Here is a 17961-nt window from a genome sequence, read left to right as displayed (position 1 = left end):
CGCCGCAGAGCTAGACAGCAGCGGTCTGATAGACATCTGCGATGCCTTTGACGAGAATGTCTCTGCAAAAGACACGGAGTCTAGCTTGACCGAATTCCAATGCACAGACGCGAACCTCAGCGATAGTGACGTGACTGATAAATCGAGCTCCTCGTTTACAAGATCAAAGTTCGTCGTGTGCGACCAGCTGGAGAGCCCCTGCACTTCGATCTATCCGTCACAAATTCTGACGAGCACGGACAGCGAAAAATGGTCCTCGAAGTCGATCTGCAGTAGCTTAGAACGCGTTTGCTACGGTGGAGAAGTCGAGACGGACATAGTGCCGTGCGGCGAAGATCCGAGGGACAATCGGCCCCTCGGATCAAAATCCACTTGCAGCAACTATTATACGAGCCGTTTAAACCGAGACAAGGATATCAACGAGGACGGGGGTTATAAGATGCAATCCAAAAGGAACTTCGCAGAGGTTTGCAATTGTCAGAAGAAAGATCGGAAGAAGTTGGTCAGCTGTAGCGCGCAAAGTAATCATAGAAGCAAGAGGCGGAGAACAATGGGGAAGGAAAATTTAGTGCAACCCTGGTCGACTTGTACTTGCATCGCAGAGGAGGAGGAGGAGGAGGAGGACGTGAGTGTTTGCAAAAACGCTCCGGAGGATGCGAAAAGGCTTTCGACGAAGTATGTGGCGTGCAAGGTACTTTCAGCTGATTTAAAGAGAAGTGCTGAAAACTTGGCGGGAAAAAAGGGGATGGGAACAGAGAAAGTGGTTGAAAGTGGCGAAAGGAGTCATATTGATAGCACTTCCAAAGCAGAGGAGGCCGAGCAGCAGGAAGAAAAGATTTTGCCTATTCCTCTTACATCTCCAATGACGCGAAGGGCCGAGCCACGACTGCTTAAATATATTCTGCAGCAAAAGGGAAGATCACTCGCCCAAGCTACTGATCAGAAAAACGTTACCACCCCTCCTGTACAAAATGCCAATAAACCAGAGGAATTAAATCAGAATGTAACCAACGCGCAGCCCGAGAAGAGAGCAGAGCCAGGTTTTTTAAAAAAATTTAATCTCCCCGAGCATCTTAAATTGCCAACACAACCAGCGGCCGAGCCGAGTGAACAGACGCTCACTGCAGAGACGGATGAAAAGACATTGAAAGACGAAGGAGATGAAGAGGATAAAAAGCCGAGGAAATCAATCCCGGAGAAAGCGAAGGTTCCATTCTTTTCCAGACTCTTCAAGAAGATTAGAGGCAAAGAGGAACGTTCGGAAGTACAGTCTGAAGTGCCTGTCGAAGAAGATGATACTACTGAAAAAACTCCAGCTGATGTTGATACTAGCAACAAGACTGAGATATCTAAAGCAAAGAGCGCAGATAAGTTACCAAGAAAACCTGCAATTGAAGTGAAAGAAACGCCTAAGGAAAAGAAAAGATCTATCTCTTCAAAGGCGGATGAACGTAATACAACCGAAGGAAAGAATAAAACTGAAACGAATACTAACACTTCGGGAAATACGCTTGGAAATAAGGAAAATAAGAAGTCGATTGTAAACGACGTAAGTCCCAAATCTCGTGACTCCATGAATAAAGAGAAAGTGAAAGTGAAAAGGGAGGAAAAGGAAGAAACGCCTTCGGACGTCGCGAAAGAAATGCAAAATAATTCCAAACTGCTAGCCAGTGTCTCCAACAGGATATCCGATGTTTCGTCGACACAGAATGGCGCTGAGTCAACGAAAGAAGCGAAGCCTGAGGAGCAACCAAGAAAATCAGGATCTGAGCAAATTACAGAGCCACCCGAGATCCAGGAAGCCGCGAAAGAGTCCGAAGTTCGAAGGAAGTCCGTCGATCGGGGACAGAAGGAGCCTAAATCTGAAAAAGCTACGACGCGAGTTGAAACACCACTGAGGAAAACGGATGCTGCGCATCCTGAATTAGAAGGCGAAGCGCCTACAGTCTGCGTGCAGTGCGTGAGACGAAAATCATCGATAAAAGTGCCAAAACAAGCTGCACCATCGCGATGCATGCATCATCACGAGTCAGACTCGCACACAGTGTGCACGAACTCGAAATTCTCGAATTTTACTGGCACTAACGGAGGCTTCACTATCGACGACGAGAGACCCGAAGAAATTAGATGCAACTGCTGCTATTTGCCAATATCCCAGTGCAGTAATAACCTGACGAATTACCCAAAGAGCTGCTTGAAGAAGGAAAGGCAATTCTGTCGCATGGGTTCTCAGGAAAGTAATGTACTGCCTTCCTACCATGACAATAGAAGCTGGCAAGACTGCGGCTGTAGGAGGGTGATCGTTTGCAATAACTGTTGCAGACCTAGAAACGAATGCAGGTAAAATTAGATATACTTTTGGATCTAAAATTCTGTTCACATTAAGAGGATCAACCTAGTTAATGAGTTGCCCTGATTAGCTGTGGGATATCTGCGATGTAAACGCTTTATACTTAAGGAAGGATTCTCGTCTAACAGCCCCCGAAATTTATAAATTTTTTCGGAAAAAACTATTGTTAATATTGCATTAAACTCTATTGGGATATAAAGAGGCACCTTTAAACTTGCAGAAAATATTTTTTCTATGTCGATGCTTTTTATTATTTATTAATTACTGTGGAATCTCTTCGACGATGTTGGCGTCAGGTGCAGCACCTATCACAGTCATATGATCGCGAGAAGAAAATTTTCTTAAAGTTATATAATTTAATTTTAGTTTTTATTAACTTTTTTCGTCGGTATAAAGAATAATAGGAAAAATTTGTCTAAGCAAAAAACTTACTTTTTCCTTCAAACGGTATAACTCTTTCAATTTTTCATTTTTTTCTCTTTAAAGTGGACCAATCCCAGCGTACTCTAACTTTAAGAAACTTCTATTATTTTTCCAATCAGATGACTGTGACAGGCGCTACACATCCCGCCAACAGGAGTTACATCGTCGAAGGGATGGAAATAATAAGCAGGATCAACATAAAAAAAATATTTTCCGCAAGTTTAGAGAAGCCTCCTTATATCCCAAAAGAGTTTAATCTAATATGACGAACAGCTTTTAAAAAAAAAATCTTAAATGTCACTTACTTTTGGGACTGTTAGACAAGAATCCCCTTAAGGGCATTATTGCTATTTTTCTCTGTACAAATGGCTTTTACGTCCGTCAACTAAACTATTATTATTAAATATCAGTAAATTCCCTCCTAACATTTGATCGTGACCCAACAGTTGCACGGTGATGGTGAGCTGTACGAATTGTTGCAAGCCGAAAACCGAGTGCAGCTGCAGATCGGTCCACAAGGGGAGGGAGAACTCGCCAGGCTGTAGGTGCATGAAGTCGATGTTCTGCCTGTATTGCGACAATCCCCGTGAGCAGTGTGCGTGCAGGGCACCTGTGCGACAATGCTCGTGCTGCGAGCTATCGTTGGACCAGTGCATGTGCAAGGATCGGAAAACTGTCTGCGAGGGGAGACCGGTCCTGGCTGAGCCCGATAACGATCGAACCATGTACGTGACCGCGTGGAAGCCGAGGGAAGAGGTACGGCGCTACTTCTCCAGGAACCTGGAGGACCTTCGAGCGGATCCCATCAATGAATGCCGCTGCCACGAGAAACAGAAGCCGCACAACTCCGATGACCTTCCCTATCAGCGGCTGAGCATCTTCTCTGACGTGATGGACGAGTTACAGCAGAAGATGACCGAATCGACGTGCTGCACACGCTGCAGAAAGATTCCCTGTTGTTGTAATGTCAAGGCCGAGAGGGACGAGGGCAGGGAGGAGAGGAAGATAAAGTACCGCGTTAGGTAGAGCGCATCTTCTAGTTGCTACGTCGATTAGCATAGAAATCACACTCCCAGAAGCTTCTTATCAGTTCCATTTTTTAAATACATCTATTCGTGACCTAGCCCCAAAGCGAGACGGAAAATCGTGGCTGTGTGCGTGGAAAAGTCGAAGAGCAAGATCATCTGCTGCAAGTGCGACTCTGGTCAAGCGAAAAGCGACAGGCCGAAGAAGATAATCGTGCCAATTTGTTGCGCTTGCAAGTCGACACCGTGCAGATGCAAGAAGTCCAAGTCCAGCCAGAAGAAACCGAAAGCGAAGTGTTATTACTGCAAAAGCTCGCCTTGCGTGTAAGTAATCGAGCGGGGGTGGGGAACGTTGGAAATTTCTAGCTGTTGCAGAAGGAAATACGAAAGAGAAATTTTCATGGCTCGTTACAAGGACAGCTCCCCTCGTTAATTGCTCGCCGAACGTTCAGATCTGGTACTTCCAGTTGATGATTTCTTGTTACGTTCTTTGCTACAGTTGCATCGCGGCCAGAGAGTGCATCAAGCCGAGGCCGTGCAGGTGCGCTGAATCACCTTGTCGCGCCAAGGAAAAGGAAATCACAGCGTGCGGAAAAACATCTACGAAATCGAAGAACAACGAGGAAAAGATCATTCGTGTCCGCTAATGAGACGTTTGTTATTATTTCCCCCACACGGGTACGCTGTCCACTTCACTTAGTCGCCAGTCAAAACTATTTAACAAAAGACAAACAGCTGTCTAGATCTAACTGAATGAACACTTGCAGCTTCCATGGAAAGAAACGTTCATTGCAGTTTGCTGGATGTAAATATTTTCGATAGCTCGCGTTTATCGTCGACCGTGTTTGTATCGACAGTGAAATTAACACAAAACAACAACACTGACGTTTGTGTGCGTCATGTGACAGTTGTGTGTAGGAAGCATGGAAAAACATGTGTATGATAAGAACCACGAAATTAACCCGTTTCGAAACAAGAGAATTGAAAACAAATTAATGCTCGTCCCATTAATTTCTTAATTTCCGTACGACAATACAGTGGAATATTTGAAAATCGTTAGACGAGAACACGTGTCAGTGCCATCGAAATTACGCGAAGTTGACGAACTTCGCTTTAGCATGTATAACTGTTGGGAAGCTGGCAAGTATTTTTATAAAACTCGATAACACGATAGTGAGCGCAATCAACGCTTCGAAAAACTCACTTTCTGAGCGTGCAAAAAGTACTTAAAACAGCTCATGAGCTGTCGGGAGTAGGGGGCATCTTAGGCTTCGTACAAGACGCTGTCTCCCCTGTTTTACTAGTCCGGTACGAGCCGTAGACCGGCAAAGTGTCCTTCCATCGTCGATCGTGCACAGCTCGATCGCTGTTAAACTTGAGAAACTGAACCGACCCTGTTGACTATCCTACTTTCTGCCATTCGTGACACTTGCCGCGTCGTTTCTGTCGAGTCCCCTTTGAGTGCCTGTGAGAAGATCAAGTCGACTGAAGAGTACCGAGTAGAAACGAACAGCAGGGAGAGAACAAGTGAAATACTGAAAGGAAAATGCAGAACCACAATGAAAATCTTGGGATAATCTGTGATGGCACGTCGATCGAGATGGACTCCGGCCAGGGAAATAAGGTCTCAACCCTGCGCGAGCTTATAGACGCTCTGCACGATGCTTTCAAGACCGACCGCGTGAACATTGACAACGTCCAGGAGCTGATGGCTTCCTACGCGAGCAACCCTTCGGAATGGAGAAGATACGCGAAATTTGATAGATGCAGGTAACACGACGAGCAACAAGTACAGCTGTTTTCGTGCGAGTCGATAACCAGTCGCGATCGCCGTTCGATGCAACGAGCTTGGATCAATGAAAACACGATCGATGAAAAGATCAACGTCCAAGATGGCACGCAATTAGCTGGTTATTGAAATCGCGACGAATGCAAACAGAGTTTCAAATGCACGCTCCATTTCCAAAGCGGCGCGCGCGCATGGCTTACGCCTCGCGGATGATGGAACTACTCGGTGAATATTTTATCGGTTGCGTGCAAATAGAACGCGTAAAACTACGCCGGATTTAAGATATAAAACTAATGTGACACAGTTCACGATAGGTTATCGCCCCTCACTGTTTTCCCAACCCCGATCGTCTCGTGATTTTTCTGCCTTCCTTCGGCACATACGTAATCTGTCTTAAATAACGATGATTTTACCAAACAAGCCGACGCGTGAGAGAGGCAAATGACCCCAAGAAAAATACGGAGATAGTAGCAATTCGACTCCCGTTCACGAGTAGAGCGAGTTAAAAATCACTCGATAGATCAACACACTTATCAGTGGATAAGCCGGTGTATCACAAAGGATGCGTGTCTCACGCGCGAGGTTTCGCGAAATCTTTCGCATTCAAAGTACGAAAGATACGGGCGCAACGCGTGCATTAGAAGCGATCTGTTTCAGCGTAAATACGAGGGCAATAAGAGAAAGGGTTCCAGAATTGTTCCACAAACATCTGAATAATCACTCGCACGATAACTCTGCTATGTCGATATAATTGACAGTGGAAGATAAGAAATAGACAGTGCAAGGGTTCCCATTGACAAACAATAAACAATCGGTTGCTTTCGGGGTCTCCGTTCAATTCACTGTCGATTAATATTCCACGAAATATCGCCCACTGACATGTCGGGATTTCAAACAAACATTCTTGAACGTATGAAATGGGAGAATTATTTAAGCAGTTGCAATGCTAACGGCCAGTTGGACGTAATGCGGGATTATGGCATGAAATTGCTAACACGACCGATTTCCACACGACCCGCGAAAGTCTGGAGACTGCAGCGCGTGCAGTCACAACTTCCACTCCAAGTAGAACGTACGTATCAAACGGAAAGCACCTACCTAAACGCCTAAAGATTGCAAAACAGGTGATTAAAGTCCGCTGGCTTTTTACCTGTTCGCTCTGCCACTTTGTATCGGGCTTCTTGCGTATCTGGCGTTTGATTTGAAACAAGAACCCTCTCTTTTATATGCCCGCTTGTGTCTTCCTCGATGTGACAAGCACTGGAGAGAAGACACAACCGAAATGGTTGGACAGGATTGCAGTCTGAAGCCAAGTATGCGGAACACTTCAAAGTCTCTATGTGTGTTGCACGTAAATCAGTAGTGTTCGTTCGGTGAACGGCTGGTTACACACACTTTCCACGTATGCCCTCCCCCCCCCCCCCACCTTCTCCCAACTTACGTTACACTTGAGCCAGAACATCGGTTCCTTGACACGCGACACTTATTCGATCGAAAGCGACGAACGGCGAGAATTTTTCACACGCTCCATTGGAAAACTGATTCGCTAGCGCAGCCTTGCGGCGGCGTCTAACGGCGCGAAATCGGTAGCAATTAATCGCGTCCTTGCAATGAGGATAGCAATTAATTATCCTTTAGTGCGATATAACGTGACTCGCCCATTACGTCTCCCCATCGAAGGAACGATTCTTAAGTAGGGAAGTAAGTGAGTCGTTGTGTCTAGGTACACGAGGAACTTGGTCGACGAAGGCAACGGAAGGTTCAACCTCATGGTTCTGTGTTGGGGAGAAGGTCACGGATCGGCTATACACGATCACGCCAACGCACACTGTGTCATGAAGATTCTGCAGGGTGAACTTTGTGAGGTATCGAAAGATATTTTGTCCAAGGTGCAAATCCACGGCGAGACGGAAATATCGTATCTCGCGCGAGACTTTAATCTCGCGAGACAATTATTTCATAATTGTATTACTCTTTTAATTAGTTTGTCATTAATTTCATGAGATTAGACTCTCACGAGACAAGTTTTATAATATATTTTCAAAAATCTCTCGCGACCATTTCCATTAATTATATTTAGTAGTTGCTGAAATTCAAAAAATTCTGAAACTCTGTGAATATGTAGAGAATTTCAGGAGATTATAACGCAATTTTTGTCTGCTGCGTAAATTCACTTTAAGGGGGTGGAATTGACCCCCGAAAATCCGGTTATTTTCCGATTTTGTGTTATAACTTGGGAACTGTAAAATATTTTTTTTACCAAATCATAGATCTAATTAAAAGAAGTAACTTTTGTCTTGAAACCTTTTTTCTGTCTCTTACGGTTCGCGAGTTATAACACAAAATCGGAAAATAGCCGAATTTCCAGGGGTTAGTTTCGTCCCCTTCGAGTGAATTTGGGCAGCGAACAAAAATTGCATTGTAATCGGGAGGAAATCCCTTACGTATTCACAAAGTTTCAGAATCTTTTGAATTTTCGGGTTCGGGATCTTCCCTTGTGAGATTTTTGTCTTGCGGAAAATCTCATCGTGGATTCGCACCTTGAAACTATTGTCTAAAACGGTGTTTTGTGTCTCTAGACAAGATACGCTTGGCCTGAGGACTGTCAAAATGAGAATGAGACACAGGACCCGAAAGAACTCGTCGAACTGGATAGGAGCACTCTCGGTCTGAATAAAATATGTTACATAAACGGTACAGTTTTGTAAATAAATATTGCGCGCATATTCCATCGCAGGGTTACGTGCAAAATATGTGTTTGCTTACAGATTCTATGGGTCTTCATCGAGTCGAGAATCCGAGCGCCGTCAATGCTGCCGTGTCCTTGCACTTGTACTCGCCGCCGTTCTCTTCGTGCTCGGTTTTCAATAAGCAGACTGGACAGAGGACATGCTGTAAAGTCACGTTCTGGTCAAAGTACGGGGAGAAGAGAAACCGGGTGAGAATTCTTCTCTCTATAAAGCTAATACCTTGAGGAATTGTCATTTCAATTAAATTCCACTTTGATTTCCAGGAGATTCAAGATTCCAGGTGTCCGGAAGACAACTAATGCATTGAGATTGACTTGCAAGTTTGCTACGGAAAGAAAGTTTATTAGGAACGCATGCCAAGTTAAACGAAACGGGGATAGTTTAGAGAGATTAGGATATAGTTGTATAAATATATATAATTGTTAAGTACTTATGTATTTATAAGAATTTTCGTACACTTTCGTGTAATGCTGCTCAATGACAATGACGTTCCTGACTTGTTACAGTGTGTTCTGCGAGAAATAAACAGAATTGGTAAATATAGACACAACGACCGTAGCCAATTGGCTCAGATTATTTGCCATATAATTAATAATTTTCGTAATTATTAATAATTTTCGTAATTATTAATATCTTTCGTAATTATTAATAATTTTCGTAATTATTAATATCTTTCGTAATTATTAATAATTTTCGTGACCTTATAATATTATATTTAATAATTTCGCGAGATCCAATTTTTTAAAGTTCAACAGATATGTGGTAGCGTGGATCTTTTTAGAAGAAGAAAAGAGCAAATCTAACACATTTTCCCTAAACTGACGCAAGTCTGTGTTAAAAGATCTAGCCGAATGTTATTCTCACAGTTAGTTAATTTTTTTTAATTTGAGGATATCAATTTCCTTGAAATATATGGACAAACATAATTTTCGTTAACTACCAAAAAAGAGGCGCTTCCATAATGGCGTCACAAGTAGTACAAATTCGAACTGTCTGGTAATGCCGCGCAAGCCTCTGCGCAAAAGAAGGAAATCGCCTGCGCAGTAGCCTTTGAATTCCGTAGCACCAATTTGTGAGAAAAAAAACCGCTTCCCAACACTGAATTTACCATTCTACCGCTCTGAATTGCTTATTCTACCTGAAATGACAATCTGTTTCGATATAAATGCGTGTCTAATTCAAGAAACTATGAAAACCAGCGCGATTACGAGAAACGCCAAGAATCGCGGTACGAACTTTCCTTCCGCGCAACGATATGAGAAAAAGAACGATTTTCTGAGTAAAACGCGATATTCCAGTAAAATATCTCACCCAGAATGCTTGCAAGCTTCCTTTCTTCACTTTTCCAGAGTTGACACGCACAGGAAACAATAAAAATGACGTTTAATTAAAGAATTATAACGGAGCGATACAGTCGCGTCACCAGGCCAAGGATACGACGTGAGTGAAAAGATAGGCGGGGAAGAGAGCGGGAGTAACGGTCAAGATGGCCACGGGTGCGTGGGGTGGCTGGTCGTTCTACGCTCGCAAAATAGGTCCTAGACAAAATATAGAAAGAATATGAAATTTTATAATTTTTACAAATAACATGCGAGATGGTTCCAAAGAACATGGTACTACAAGCGAAGAATTGAACGTCGCGATAAAAGAATCATAAAGAAAGGAAGCAAATATCGCGGAGTAATACAGAAAAATAGATCCATTTCAAACCACCTTTCATGCGAATACATTAAAAACAATATGAAACCTATACTTGTACTTTAAAACTTAATCAGCGTTTAATATACAGATCGAAGAACAGCTATGTGATCGCCAATTAAGTATACTTCTTTAGTTTATGCAAGAGTTGAGCAAACTACACAGCAAGGAGTTATATCTACATGTGACACGTATATGGACACACATATATAAGAAACCATGCATGCATATATTTGGCGCGAGATTCCATTGAATCTCTGTCAGTCGTAATTTAGTTAATAATAATTACATTGTAAAAGTATTAAATGCAAATAGTCAGTTAGTATGTATATATAGTACTTCTCTAATAAACAAAGTATGACAAGTTTATCTCACGTGCAGCGGGTCAGAATGCTGTACAAAACGATTTTAAGGTTACACCGTGGTTTGCCGGCTGAAATTCAGTCAATAGGCACTAGCTATGTGCGAGATGAGTTTAGGAGGCATAAAAAGTGCAACGAAGCTGAATCAGCCGTCTTTTTAAATGAATGGGCGGTAAGTAATATTAAGTATGGAGTTTTTATACATCCTTAGAAGAATTAGGTTATCTTTCATTCGTTCCCTTACGACACACATGGCAACAAGTAGAGAATAAACTATTCGTTCCTTTTGTACCCTTAAAGATCATAGTCTTTAAGTTGAATAAGGAAGATTACTTATTCTGTGTCGTAGGACTATACGGTAATGCTTGCAGAACAGCTTGGATTAAGAGGACCGCATACTGCCAAACCACTGGGCCAGAATTTAGATGAAAAGGATTTTGAAAAATTCAGGGACGAACAAGTGTATCAGTTATATGAACTGATGATGGCAGCGAGTGGTAAAGTGGAAAAAGATACAAAGAAAACATAATCTAGTCTGCGTATAGTCTCTGAAGTACGCTGTTGCGTGTATCACAGATGCATACCGTTTAGCCAATTTGTAAATGGAATAATTGTAATTCTCGTATTATTTCTTTGATGTTTCAAGCTCAAACAAGATTGTGTTCAATAAAATTGTATATATTAATCAAACATACTGACACATGAAACACATGTACTTAATATTGTAATAAATGTGAAGTTTTATGCCTTTGCGATTTCCATATGCAATAGGAACTAGATTAATTGTACTTTACACTCATTACACGTTTGTAAACTAATGAACAGAAAGTACTATCAATTATTTGCATGAAAAACAGTGATTTCATAAATGTGCACATTTCGAAAATCATCAATTAGGAACGTTAAAAAATTAAAAAGATCGATAATCGTTCGTTTTTTTCATAAAACGTCATTGAAGTTCACTCTAGACGCGTGAGAGTTACGTATGTAAATTTAATTAGGTTACAAAAACAACATATGGAATCATAACCTTAAAAATCTCTTTTTTATAGAATCGATTGTATAAATTCTTACACGTTATTATAAACTAACAAATAATTTTATTATCAAGACCAAAATGAAGGTTTGGAAAGAATCAGCTAGTTTAATCCTAGCAGCTCGGAATGCACAAAAATATGTCCGCCCCCTGTTTCGTACAAACGTAAGTACCTAATCTATGTAACTCCTCTTTCTTTTTTTGAGTTGTTTAAATAGATGTGAATATTATGCTACTTTATTATTACTTGCAAGGAAATTCAAGTAAATGCAATAACCAAACTGAAAGCGAATTAGCAATTGCAACATCGATAATTGAATCGTCATACTATAAGAATGCGCGAAAAGTTAAAGTTACGCTGCTACGACGAATGACCATAGGTGTTTATTAGAAGTTTATGAACTTATAATATTGCGTCCAGTTTCAGTACAATTATAATTTGCTGTGCCTAAAGCGTCATCAGAATTCGAAATTTATGCCGGGGTCATACGTGTTCCCTGGCGGAGTGGTGCATCCAGCCGACGCCGATTTGAAGTGGCACAATCTTTTTTCCACATTTGGCTACGACAGCGACAGTTTCGACGCTTTCACTCCAAACACCAGTATACGTCCTCAAATTTTTAAAACCAGACCGAATGAATTGCCTAGAGAGATCTCATTGCGCATCACTGTGATCCGCGAGGCTTTTGAGGAATGTGGTATACTGATCTGTAAGAATTCGCGGGAAAGCGCTGTGCATTCTGATTGGGCGGGACATATTGAAAGTGATTACAAATAATATATCGAATTGGAATTTCGTGACAGCTTTAAGCTAAGTTGTTTCGAAAAAGAGCGGCAATTAAAGGTGCCATTATTGTTTTTTAGTTCCCGATAATGAATTGCACAGCTGGCAAACGAAGGTGCACAACGATGCTACAGAATTTTATGCGTTATGTGAAAATTTCAAGTGTTATCCGGACCTCTGGGCTGTTTACGAATGGAGCAATTGGTTGACGCCATCATATTTTTCTGGAAGGCGCTTCGACACAGTCTTTTACTTAGCTTGTGTGCAGGTTATGCCTCGTACCATGTGCGAAGTAACGGAAATAGAGGATTTGAAAGTAAGACTAGTCAATAAAACGGCAACATTGCATTCGGCACGTGGCATTTAATATCTTTCGTATAATTTAGTGGGACGTGCCCGGAAATTTCATATTTTCTTCGCCGAATATTACGCTACCGCCTCCGCAACAGTACGAAATTGCCAGAATAGCGAAGTTTGAAAGTATAGACAATTTGCTGGACTTCGCAGTCGATCGTAGCAAAATGGGGGTGCAGTTGAATCTACCTGTACGTAGAAAGCTTCACATATTTAGTATTGAATCTATTCCTGACTTTGTTCAAACGTGCGCAATTAGGTGAAGGTGGAATTGCAAGATGCGAAAGTGTATGTTCTGCCAGGGGACTCGATGTATCCTAAACAAGTTAGCTTGTTTGACGTACAAGTAATTGACAGAACCGACATCACTATTCAAGAATTTCGAAAGATGTCGCCAGTGAAAAATCGAGTGGAATTTTTCAATCTCGAGGTAAATGAGATTTGCGTTGAGAATCTTGATAGCGCGGACGGTCACTTGTCGCCCTTACAGTTAAAAAATATTCGCATGACACGGACGCACAAAAAATATAAAATATGATCAATATCATTGCTGATGTACGATACTTTTGGTTCATAACCTTACACCACTTTACACTGAACGATATATTTTAATTGGGTCGAAACAACTACGAAGAGAAATTAATTTTAATTAAATGTACAACTGATGTTATATTTTCTGCCTTATTCCCTTGAAATATTTAAAAATCTTGTAACGCGCGATGTAAACTGCGCAGTAACGTTCCGTGCGTTGTCTTCTCGCGAACGATACCTTCAAATAACGGCGGGAAAAAAGCGCGGCAAACCACAGTGATAGAGCAATGGCTGCTTAAGTGTTGTGCGCGGGAGTGAGTGTTCAAAGATTCAAGAAATATTAAGAATGATCGTGAGCTGTGAATAAAGTATTCGTCAGTAAGTATACTTCGATTATCTGCATTCTTTCGTGATCGTAAACGTTTTATGCTTCCTCAATAAGTCAGTTTAAGAAGCCGGTATGTCGAAGTGATTGTCACAGTACACTCAATGCAGTTGATGGATTCAGTCACATTTGCCTTTTAGATAATGGAATATACCAAACAGCGACGGTATACAGTTAATGTTGAAACTAATGACCTCCAAGATATTTATCAGCATGACCTACAAATGTATGATTTCCCTCCAAATGGTGAAATTCCATTTGTGGAGTTTCAACAATTGGGTATGGACAGATTGAAGCGTAAGTCTTTCGGACGAATCACTGCTTGCTCTTTGATCAGTGACCAATGGTTTCTTGAATATATGATTCTTTGTAGTTCTACAGCACGTTGAAAGGAACGCAATACAAACGGATTCTAAGTTCATAGATGACCGTAAGCAAAATTTAAGCGCAGCTTTAGTCACAGATGGACTTAAGCAGTTTGCGCATCTGCTCCATGGGAAGGGTTGCAAACCATCTGCAGAAACAGATTTGCAATTTAGAAAGAAGGATCATATATCGCATTTTATAATGAGATTATCGTATTGTCAAGATCCAGAACGCCAGATGTGGTTTGTTAATCAGGAAGTAGAGTTATTTAAATTAAGATTTAGTTCATTAGACAAAGAGGGGATAGAAAAGTTGCTGAGTATGCACAATATCGATTGTCAACAAGTAAGAAATAAACATACTACAATAAAATATAACTTGCCTATTGGTTAAACTAACGAGTCTTCTCTTTATATTTTCTCAAGATTACACAGGAAGAAAAAGATAACATTAGGGAGGAACTTGGCTCGTCCACGTCGAAAGTTATAAGTATCGATTCCACCGAATTTTATAAAGTGCCTTTTCAACGGGTCACTGACCTAGTTAGATCGCGCAGAGTTTATCTTAGCCAGGGAATTGCATATATTCCACAAGCAGACTTGGTGTCTCTGTTTGTTTCTTATTTTAGGAAAAATTTATACGAGGGCATGGAGGCAAGTATCTTTTTTTAGTAATACGTTAAGTACAGAAACTTTGAACCTTGATTGTTAGGTATATTTTTTATTGCGCAGTATGCAGTAAACTATGTTTCAAATATATGTGATGACGAAAGACTAATGTCTTTCCTAAAATCATTACCCGTTGCCTTCTCTGGTATGACGCGCGTCGTTTGGTCAACTACGGCCACACCTATCGACAAATTGGACGAGGTAATTAATCTATTGTCCATAGCCCCGCCGCCACATAATATAGCATTATTTTCAGTTGTCGAAGAGCTCCTATCCCTTGTGCATGAGAGTATTGCACGAAGCGCTCACGACTCAGCACCATCTAAAGAATACTGGACGTATACAGTATGGTTTATACTTAAAAGGTATGGGGGTAACTTTGGAAGATGCTTTGCACTTCTGGAGGACAGAGTTCTCAAAGAAGATAGATCCAGACAAATTCGACAAACAATACGCTTACGGTATAAGGCATACATTCGGCAAAGAGGGTAAACAAACAAATTATACGCCTCTGGGGTGTCCGAAAATCATATCTTCCGCTGTAGGCGCTGGGGAGTACCATGGCTGCCCGTACAGGCACATGGATCACGAATCATTGAAACTAAAACTCTCTGGTTATGGCATTCCTCCGACAAGTAAGCATATTGTGACTTTATTCGCGTAGTCTTAGGGCTGTTTACTTACGCTCTTCTGTGCTTCAGGTGTTAATGAAATAGCAGATTTGTCCAAAGATGGCCACTACCTGATCGCTTGCACTACATACTTCAACGTTTTACACAATCGTCTACCAGATAAGCCAATTGTTCATCCAAATGGATATTTCATAGAAAGTCGAGCCATATTGGCTAAAGATAATCCTATAGGTGAAAACCAGTTTCTTCACTTTCAGAACGTGGATAAACGAATCCTAACATCTTACCCTTTCATTTCGCACAGAGCCGGAACAGACCGACAGATTTTCACAGAGTGGAAGGTGGAGCGAGAGAGTAAGCAATACCCCGAAAAGAATAGATAGGAGTATTAGTGGTACACCTTCGAGGAATCTTGATAGACCGATCGGTACACCTTCGAGGAATCTTGATAGACCGATCGGTACACCTTTGAGGAATCATGATAGACCGATCGGTACACCTTCGAGGAATCTTGATAGACCGATCGGTACACCTTCGAGGAATCATGATAGACCGATCGGTACACCTTCGAGGATCATAGATCGGAACGGTACACCGTTGCAAAAGATAGAAGGAACGACCACGACCCCAACAAGATCATTTGCAGCTACTCCAAAACGAATAGATCTCAACGATGATGAAATCGCCGAATTAATGAGCGAAGACATGTGAAACAAGTAACGTGTAAAAATGTCTCCGAAATATCTTGAGCCATATCTTTATTGTAAAATAAATAATATTTTTATAACTTGTCTAATTCACGTCAGTGATTTTCTAAATGGCGTTGCGTTATACATAACTGTTGACCTCCTTCAATGATCTTTTAGATAAAACGGTTGCCTGCACATCACGGACCATTGATTCTACAAGTTTCTTTAAGTTGTATTTATGCTCCCATCCCCAATCTCGTCGCGCCTCGCTGTCGTCGAAAACTTGTGGCCAATTTTCAGCTAAAATTTAAATAATCCAATATTTTCTTCACACAGCATTGATTAATACAGCTGGCAGTATAATCTACTAACCTATGTATTGCCGTCCATCCGGTTTATACGTAATCCTTAAATCAGGAACGTGCTTCCTAAGTTCAGCGAATAGTTCCTCTGGTGTGAAACTCATTGCGCTAACGTTATACACACGCCTCTGCAATCGTTCATTTGGAGTGTTTAAATACTGAAATAGCGCAGACAAACAATCCTCTATGTACATCATTGGCAGCCTCGTGTGAGGCTCTAAGTAGCATTCGTATCTTTTATTAAGCAACCCCTCGTGGAACACGGCAACGGCGTAATCTAATATAGAAAAATATAAAAATGCATGTTTTATTTTGTTATGTACTCCTTAGATTTACGCATCAGGAGATAAGGGAAACGCGAGGAGCGATCTCACGGCTCATGATCAAGAGACTCGGAACAATTTACTAATACTATTGTCCTTGAAGACGATAGATTGCGCCATTAAGCAGTTACCCTAATCGCGAATGCAACGTGCTCTACTTCTTAACGCAAGACGATGTTTTTACAGTGAAATTTTTCTAGTAAAATATGAGGTACCTGTGGTACCACCACCCGGTGGATCGCTGCTGATGACTCCCGGGAATCGAAGACAACGGAAATCAAGACCGAATCTGTGGTGATAGTATTCACCTAACAGCTCGGCGTGCACTTTGCTCACGCCGTAAATCGTTCGCGGCCGTTGGATGGTGATATTTGGCGTTGGATTCCTTGGCGAATCCGGGCCGAAAGCTCCGATCGTCGATGGAATGAATATCCTTAATTTGTACTGCTTTGCTAGCTCAATGACATTGTGCATTCCTGGCAGAAATTTAATTCTTAACTATTTTCAGCAAGAATTTCCTTTCTTGCGGCTTAAACAAGAGTTATATCTCAAGAAATCCACTTTCTCTGACGGACTTTCCTTCGTGGTCGCGGTAACAATATAATTATTATCATACGACAGGCTTACTCGGCACGGCATTCCATTTCATGCAAAGCGCAGTCTTGAAAATCACCCGCATGCTTATAGAAGAAGTTTTATAAACATGAAAATGTCGTTTTACCTTCTATGTTAACTCTAACAGCAAGAGGGACATTCTGTTCGCCAACGGCGCTAAGAAGAGCACTGAAGTGGATCAGCCAGTCGATCCTCTGGTCTACTACGATCTTCTGAAGACCCTTGAAGTCAAGGATATCGGCGAAGATGAAGGGACCGTTTGATAGAGTTTCTTCCGTCGGCTTAATTATGTCCGAGAGGATCACATTGCCGTTCCCATAATTTTTACGAAGTAATTTCGCACATTCAGTGCCCAACTGTCCGAGACCGCCTTGTGAAAGCGCGTATGCAAAGATCGATATGAATGAGATTTTATCACCAACGATAGCTTCTACGATTTCACAATAGATATTCTAAATAGCCTTTTGGAAATATACATACCAGTAATAAGTATCCTTGGCAATTGCTTCGTGGAATATGATCTACTCTTATTACTTTCTTTAAAGTCTTGAGAACAAGTACCGTTCTTAACAGGAAAGTCTCTGAATGTGGACCTCGGAAATTTTTCAGAAACCCGCAGGATGTTTTTACACCACATATTTCTGCAAGCGAAATTTATAAGATTCAGAAGAAAGAAGGAATGGTAGTTTCTTATCCAGGGGAGAACCCTTTTCAACGCAATTAAAGCCGTGTTGCCAAGATAAAATAATGAAATCGCTATTTGTGCAGAGCCACAGAAGAGCGATCTGTTCTTTCTGGTTCTAATATCGATAAACAACT

The 17961-nt window shown here is 41.5% G+C and overlaps 6 protein-coding genes across 9 annotated transcripts; 5 read left to right on the top strand and 1 right to left on the bottom strand.

Moving 5' to 3' along the window:
* Nucleotides 1-110: 110 nt before the first annotated feature.
* On the top strand, nt 111-4773 carry LOC143374619 (uncharacterized). Of its 2 annotated transcripts, XM_076822866.1 has the most exons (5): nt 111-2340; nt 3220-3795; nt 3898-4122; nt 4298-4476; nt 4566-4773. In XM_076822866.1, exons 1-4 carry the CDS (start codon nt 440-442, stop codon nt 4443-4445), a joined length of 2850 nt encoding a protein of 949 aa, XP_076678981.1. In that variant the 5' UTR covers nt 111-439; the 3' UTR covers nt 4446-4476; nt 4566-4773. The 2 variants fall into 2 exon arrangements, with proteins under 2 accessions (XP_076678981.1, XP_076678980.1); XM_076822865.1 differs by having other exon boundaries at nt 112-2340; nt 4298-4773.
* A 257-nt stretch (nt 4774-5030) lies between these two features.
* On the top strand, nt 5031-8887 carry LOC143374620 (cysteine dioxygenase type 1). Its single transcript, XM_076822867.1, has 5 exons — nt 5031-5568; nt 7311-7452; nt 8167-8281; nt 8356-8525; nt 8601-8887. Exons 1-5 carry the CDS (start codon nt 5345-5347, stop codon nt 8634-8636), a joined length of 687 nt encoding a protein of 228 aa, XP_076678982.1. The 5' UTR covers nt 5031-5344; the 3' UTR covers nt 8637-8887.
* A 190-nt stretch (nt 8888-9077) lies between these two features.
* Nucleotides 9078-11145, top strand: Sdhaf3 (Succinate dehydrogenase assembly factor 3). 2 transcript variants are annotated; one of them, XM_076822836.1, is made up of 2 exons: nt 9078-10569; nt 10774-11145. In XM_076822836.1, exons 1-2 carry the CDS (start codon nt 10393-10395, stop codon nt 10924-10926), a joined length of 330 nt encoding a protein of 109 aa, XP_076678951.1. In that variant the 5' UTR covers nt 9078-10392; the 3' UTR covers nt 10927-11145. The 2 variants fall into 2 exon arrangements, with proteins under 2 accessions (XP_076678951.1, XP_076678950.1); XM_076822835.1 differs by having other exon boundaries at nt 9081-10569; nt 10747-11145.
* Nucleotides 11146-11250: 105 nt separating this feature from the next.
* On the top strand, nt 11251-13241 carry LOC143374568 (acyl-coenzyme A diphosphatase NUDT19). Of its 2 annotated transcripts, none has more exons than XM_076822811.1 (6): nt 11251-11380; nt 11450-11598; nt 11855-12197; nt 12298-12533; nt 12604-12762; nt 12831-13241. In XM_076822811.1, exons 2-6 carry the CDS (start codon nt 11515-11517, stop codon nt 13107-13109), a joined length of 1101 nt encoding a protein of 366 aa, XP_076678926.1. In that variant the 5' UTR covers nt 11251-11380; nt 11450-11514; the 3' UTR covers nt 13110-13241. The 2 variants fall into 2 exon arrangements, with proteins under 2 accessions (XP_076678926.1, XP_076678925.1); XM_076822810.1 differs by having other exon boundaries at nt 11251-11384.
* Nucleotides 13242-13332: 91 nt separating this feature from the next.
* LOC143374593 (DNA primase large subunit) lies at nt 13333-15949 on the top strand. The gene is made up of 8 exons (XM_076822841.1): nt 13333-13480; nt 13628-13784; nt 13861-14198; nt 14279-14506; nt 14585-14722; nt 14778-15156; nt 15223-15384; nt 15458-15949. The coding sequence occupies exons 2-8, from the start codon at nt 13631-13633 to the stop codon at nt 15862-15864; spliced, it is 1806 nt and encodes a 601-aa protein (XP_076678956.1). The 5' UTR covers nt 13333-13480; nt 13628-13630; the 3' UTR covers nt 15865-15949.
* Tdh (L-threonine dehydrogenase) lies at nt 15895-17950 on the bottom strand. The gene is made up of 5 exons (XM_076822824.1): nt 17623-17950; nt 17249-17512; nt 16743-17003; nt 16215-16481; nt 15895-16142 (listed from the first exon to the last, which is right to left on the bottom strand). Exons 1-5 carry the CDS (start codon nt 17777-17779, stop codon nt 15982-15984), a joined length of 1110 nt encoding a protein of 369 aa, XP_076678939.1. The 5' UTR covers nt 17780-17950; the 3' UTR covers nt 15895-15981.
* Nucleotides 17951-17961: the final 11 nt, after the last annotated feature.

Source organism: Andrena cerasifolii, chromosome 11 (assembly GCF_050908995.1).
Source record: "Andrena cerasifolii isolate SP2316 chromosome 11, iyAndCera1_principal, whole genome shotgun sequence".
NCBI classification, from domain to species: domain Eukaryota; kingdom Metazoa; phylum Arthropoda; class Insecta; order Hymenoptera; family Andrenidae; genus Andrena; species Andrena cerasifolii.
Note: the sequence above shows the minus strand (reverse complement) of the source record. Positions and strands in the feature narration are given on the sequence as shown.